General features: G+C 46.5%; 1 protein-coding gene across 1 annotated transcript; it reads right to left on the bottom strand.

The window, feature by feature from the left end:
* Positions 1 to 2,104: 2,104 nt before the first annotated feature.
* prmt7 (protein arginine methyltransferase 7) lies at positions 2,105 to 5,718 on the bottom strand. The gene is made up of 3 exons (XM_072452540.1): positions 4,845 to 5,718; positions 3,230 to 3,821; positions 2,105 to 2,909 (listed from the first exon to the last, which is right to left on the bottom strand). The coding sequence occupies exons 1-3, from the start codon at positions 5,627 to 5,629 to the stop codon at positions 2,253 to 2,255; spliced, it is 2,034 nt and encodes a 677-aa protein (XP_072308641.1). The 5' UTR covers positions 5,630 to 5,718; the 3' UTR covers positions 2,105 to 2,252.
* Between the last annotated feature and the right edge of the window lie 495 nt (positions 5,719 to 6,213).

The raw sequence follows: 6,213 nt of genomic DNA, 5'->3' as shown, positions 1-6,213 counted from the left end.
ACTTATTATTTACAGAGCAGCTGTTATAGCGCGACCTGCGGAGTGACGTCAGCACGTTAGACCAAATTGAATACGTTAATTTGCCTTATTTTAGTTTCAGTGATAAAAAAAAGAAAATAATAAATAAATATATAGATAGGTAAAAGGCATAAATAACAAAAAAAAATATATAAGATATTAAGATAAGATATTAGGGAAAGGAAAATAATGACTAAGACAAAAGCATAAAACGTTCATACTTATCATAATATCCTAACTGGGGCTTCCATTTGCTCGTAACATAAATCTAACAATCAAATATGTTTTACTATTACAACGCCATCATTTCTATAAAAAGCATAGTAATGATTGATTCAGCAGCAGCCGGAACAACAGTGACATCTAGCGGCTGATATAGTAATTATAACTTAAATTAGTCCACATTTGTTTTAGTTTTTTTCTTAATTGAGGGTAATTGTAGGCCTTACATGCATTACTACTAGGCTGATGTGGTAGGGAAGTATGCAGTTATTTGCTAGAGTAACTATTAGACGAAACTGTACGTCTCAGAGTAGTTTCCAGTAGTTTCCAGTCCTGAGTAATATATTGTACAGAGTGAGAGTCTCTTACTCGAGTAAAAGTGTTCCTCTTCTACAAGTCACAAAGGCTTCATGTTGAAAAATGGAAACAATATGATTTGAGCATTTGTGTTTCTTCAGATACGATACAGTACAACTGAGTACAAGCAGTAGTTTCTCTAGTACTGGAAGCAATCTTGCTGAGTACGGTAATTACTTGGGTCACTACTTTTTACTTCTACTTGACTAATACTGCTACCAGGTTAACTAATACAAGGAATATTATTGTACATTTCAGATGAAGGGGGTTGACTGTAGGAGCATGTGGACTCAGATTAAGATGCAGTACTTTTGCAGTGCAGTAGTGAGTAGTGTAGTAATATTAAGGTATGGGCCATTTAACATTAGTAATCCGGAAAAAAGAACCGTTTTTCATAGTTTTGAACGGGCTGCGACTTATACTTTTATTTATACTTATATGTGATATTATTTGTTATTTTCACACTTGCAACCGCATTTCATACTCCAGTGCAACTAGTATGTTTTGTCCTTCTCTATTATACATTTTTTGGCTGGTGCGATTTATACTCTGGAAAATACTGTAATAAAAACAAGTTGGTCAAACTGTTTTGAAAAGTGGTCAGTGTGTTTCACTTTCAGCAAAATGTCTTATTAAAGGCTGGGAATCTACTCTACCCGAACCCTACAGCCTACACACATTAGGGAATTACATTTATTTGACTTATAAGCTATTGAAAGAAATGGGCTTAAAATAAATAGTGTAGATTTGGGTTAAAATGTGCTAAGAAAAAAAACAATCTTTAGAACTGGCTTTTATTTTATCTAACCATATTTTTTTGTTCCAGGCAAAAGGCCCTTACAATTTGCACTATGTCTTTTCTTCTCATTTTGCTCTTGCCGTCCTGTCTACACTCTACAGGACAAAACTATAAGTGATAGAGTTACAGTGGGGCTGCAATGATTAATGTAGGAATTATTGTGACTATTCTGCATAAACTACTCAAATATCAGAACAATCCCAATCTTTCCCATCACCTGTGGCTCTGACATTTATACCACAAATGACGTCATACTTAAGTGCAGCTACAATGCTGTTAAACAGGTCTTAACAGGTCTGAGATAATGGACTCTTCTAGCTTACAGGCCGAGCTGAAACACGGCCTGTAAGTGGCTGAAACTGGGTAATAGTGCAGCACTAAATATGAATACTTTTGAGCTTTTAGTGCTTATCTAACCATATTTTTTTGCCAGGTAAAAGTCAGTGTAAAATCATGTAAAAGCCTTTCAAAAGCCCAGATATTTGCACCGACTGCTCTTCAGAGAGACGCTGGCAAAAGCAAACACCTTTCAGGCAACATTTGTCAAGCAATTTAGTGTTTATAACATTATCATCGCTTCCCGTAGAAACAATATCTTCGACTTGCCAAAACTGAACTAAACCTGAAACGTGACATACATTGGCATGAACAAAATTACATTATGAAATCATTACAGCTTCTGATTTCCATCAATGATACACTTTATTTGTAAATATTCTCTATCTAGAAGCCTTCAGTCAGCATATTTCACCCTTTATTTGGTTGAAAATGTATTTTAAAATCCCAATGTACAAAAGAAATATTTGTTTGACTGTCGCCCACTAAAGTAAGAGTCTTTGACATGGCTGCAGCTTCGCTATTGGGCAGGTAGAATGTTGAAGTCCATGTGGATGTCCCTCAAACTGGGCTCGAAGGTGAACGTGTACGAGAGCTGTGTGGCGCCATCTGCTGGAGTGTCCTGTGGAGGGCTCAAGAAGAACACCGCCTGCTTCTGGTGTGGGCTCCACTGGCACTGGCCCTGCTCGCCCACGGGTGCAGCCAACCCGCCGCTCACCGTCACGCCCTCAGTCAGCTCGTACTCCATCCACATGACGACCCCGTGGCATCGGCCGCTCCTGGTGAAGCTCAGTGAGCCCCGGCTGCTCACGGGCTCCTGTGGAACGCACCGGGTGAAGTCAAAGGTCATGACGGCGCTGCTGGCGGTGAGGGCGCGGCACGGGTACTCCCACAGAGAGTGCGGCTCGGCCTCACGGGACTCGCGGAAATCCAAAGACCTCTGGACCATCTCGTCCATGGCCGTCACGTCGAAGCCCTCGCATGTCCCGCACGGCGCTCGGATCCGCCACAGGTTCTCGAACTCCACCGCCGCCACGTGCAGCGAGGCCGAGCGCGGCAGCACCACAGCGTCGGGCCGGAGGTGCGCTGCCAGAGCCGTGCGGCAGTACCAGAACCACAGAGAGTGCCAGGGCAGGAGGCTGCTGCTGAAGTACGGCTCTGCCATCAGCACGGAGACCTGCAGAGTCGAGATGTCCAGGTTATTCAGGTCATCCTCACATATTATCAGAAGAAGGACTAGAAAATAAATAACCATTGCTATTTCGGTACAATCTATTCTGCGAAAAAACCTGTAAAGTACATTTGCATCTGGCAGTTCATGTTCTACATAATCTCAGATGATGGATGAGGCCCATATAACTTTATGGGAAATGTATTGTTTTTGAAAGAAATATCCAAAATAGAAATAGTTATTTGTTAGGGATAGGCTTATATTAATGTAATCTCTCATATTTGTGGTAAAATCATGCTCAGTATGTTGTATGTTGTCATCACTACCTGTAGCCCCTGGAGGTCGTCTCTGCTCAGCTGCTCTGGTTGCCCTTCCAACAGCTCTACACGTCCTGACAGGTCATTGGCCTCCAGCAGCTGCTCTATGACCTGCCGGCTCATCCTGAAGCTTTCCACACTGAACACCTTCTCAGCGCCGAGCACATGTGCAAACAGAGGGAGCAGACTGCCATCGCTGACGCTGAGACACACGCTGTCCTGTCGGAGCACCTGACGCAGCGCTCGCACAAAGCGCTCGGTGCGGCTCTGGTCATTGAGTTCTCCAAAGCGAGGGCGGTTCCACACCACATGTGCCAGACACGTGCAGCTGGGCCGAGGCGCTGGTCCGGGCTGCAGACTGTACCACAGGCTGTAGTCGTCATGGCTCACGCTCACACACAGCTCCTCGCCCTGTGTCACCGCGCTCTGCTCCGGCAGGAAGTACACACTCTGCATCCAGTGGTCCCTCCAGGGCGCGGAGCTGGGGTCCTCGTAGGTCCAGCTGGGGGCCATGCTGCACACGATGCTGTCATCAGGGTCCATACAGATGTCCCACCAGGACAGAACCACCTGGGCCTGACCACTACACTGGGCCACAAATCTGCACAGCACATGAGTTCAACAATATCTGGTCAGGTCCATTTCAGTCCAAATAATCAATCAATAAACATGCTATAGTTTGCACAAACGCTTAAGTTCATCTGTTGTCCTAAGGCAGGTAAAAACAGTCAGACAACATGACATTAGGAACAAGGAACAATTTGAACTCATTTACAGAAATGTACAGTTGCCAATTAAACTAACATGATCTCCTTATTGAGAGACGAGTGCTCTAACCACTCCGCCACCCTGCACCCTATTAGAGGTATATTTTGATGTAAAAAAACAAGACACACACTCCTGAAGACCTTCTATGACTCTGTGGTGGCATCAGCTCCTGTAGGTGTGGCCTGCTGGAGCAGCAGCATCACAGAGAGGGAGAGGAGGAAGCTGGACAAAGTCATCAAGAAGTCCAGCTCCGTCCTGGGCTGTGCTCTGGACTCGGTGCAGGAGGTGGGGGACAGAAGGGTCCTGGCTAAACTCACATCTATGCAGGACCATGAGTGTCGCCCCCTGCAGGACACTCTGTCCGCTCTGGAGAGCAGCTTCAGTGAGAGACTGATCCACCATCGATGTGTGAAGGAAAGGTTCCGTAGGTCTTTCCTTCTGCTGCTGTCAGACTTTATAACAAACACTGTTAGTACTGAACACCCGCAATACTGACCTAACCTAATACTGATGTGCAATTCTGTCATATGTGCAATTCATGTGAAATTCATGTGCAATCTAGGTGCCGTCGTGACACATACATGTGAAATTACTGTCGTGATCACATACAATGGTATTTATTTATTTGTCTATGGGAGTTTTTGTTTATAGGAGTTCTTCTACTGAAAGTGTTTTTCAAACTTCCTATAAGTGATCTGTTCTTTTCTTCTGCATCTACCTCTGTATCTTCCTGCGTTGCACCAATGAAATTTCCCCATGTGGGACAATAAAGGAATATCTTATCTTACACAGAGACAGAGACAGAGACAGAGACAGAGACAGAGACAGAGACAGAGACAGACACACACACACACACCTGCAGCGGTGCGTCTGCGGTTCGCTGCTGACCGCTTTACTGAAGTCCACAGTGAACGCGGTGAGGCGCGGGCTCAGTGCGGTGAAGCTGTGCGGGGGAACCTGGCTCATCTGGACGTCACACACCGCGTGAGAGCCGGCGCAGGAGTCCAGGGCCCGGTACGGCAGCAGCTGTGAGGGCCCCACACTCAGGGGCCGCAGGTGTGCCCAGCTCCACAGCCGCTCACACTGCACCAGCTGCGCGTACACGCGGGCTCTGTGCGGCACCGCCTCGCACTCGGCCCGCATCAGGTGTGCGTGCGCGTGTTCGTAGCTGGGCAGCGCGCCTTCTCCGATCAGCTCCGTGTCGAAGAGCTCCGTGATCAGCACGTTGGCTCTGCTCCGCATGTCTCCGCACGCGCCCACCGTCACCTCCGTGGAGTGTTTGTTGATGATCTTGATTTTGTCTGAGAAGCCGTTCCGGTCCACGATGCGCCGCGCCGCTTGTGCCATGGGTTTGAACACTTCCACCGCGTAACACAGGTCCGCCCCTGCGGTCACGGCCATCATGGAGAGTAAACCGGTCCCGGTGCCGATGTCCAGCACGATGACCGGCTCGCCTCGCGCCTTTACCCGGCCCACGGCGGCCCGGATGCCCCGGTAATACTTCTGATTCCTGTCGTGGTCGTGCAGCATGTCCGCGAACGAGGAGCGAGCGATGTCCTGGTGGAAGTCGTACTCCACGTTTTCTTCTTCCTCCACCGGGTCCTCAGCACCGGCAGGGATCACTCCGCCGCTGAACCTCATCTTTAAACGGGAAAATGAAGTCCTGTTTGTGGAACTAACGGCTGTCAGTTACAAACACGGCCACGGTCCATGCTGCTGGAAGCGAGGCGCCATCTTTACACGGAGGATGCAGGGTTGCCAGATAAACATATTATAGAGCAAAAGTGCTCCATAATATTTGAAACTGAAAAAAATAAAAGGTAAACTGGTAAAGCAGGTTTTAAGTATGTAAAAATTATTATGTATTTATTTATTCAAAGCCCCTTCAACATCCACAAAGTGGTTGCTCTCGCTGAGTAACCACTTTGTTGACGATTAAAATAGATTATATTATATTAAATAAGTCTGTAGTTTTTTCCGATTATTTTTTAATTGAGCTCCTGCTTATGATGTCATAAAGCAGACACTATATGTTCTTGGCTCCGGCCCCGCCCCCCGGCCGGTGCCGTACCGCGTTTATACAAAGGAGGAACTCATGAAACTGCGGACAACAGTCGTCTTACCCGGAGATCGTCACGTTATCCCGTCGCAATACTGACCTAACCTAATACTGATGTGCAATTCTGTCATATGTGCAATTGCTGTTGGAATTCATGTGCAATTCA

This window comes from Eucyclogobius newberryi, unplaced genomic scaffold, assembly GCF_026437365.1.
Source record: "Eucyclogobius newberryi isolate DKJ021-1_F unplaced genomic scaffold, fEucNew1.0.hap1 SCAF_19, whole genome shotgun sequence".
Lineage (NCBI taxonomy): Eukaryota > Metazoa > Chordata > Actinopteri > Gobiiformes > Gobiidae > Eucyclogobius > Eucyclogobius newberryi.
The sequence above is the reverse complement of the archived record's forward strand: the minus strand, read 5'-3'. Positions and strand labels throughout refer to the sequence as shown.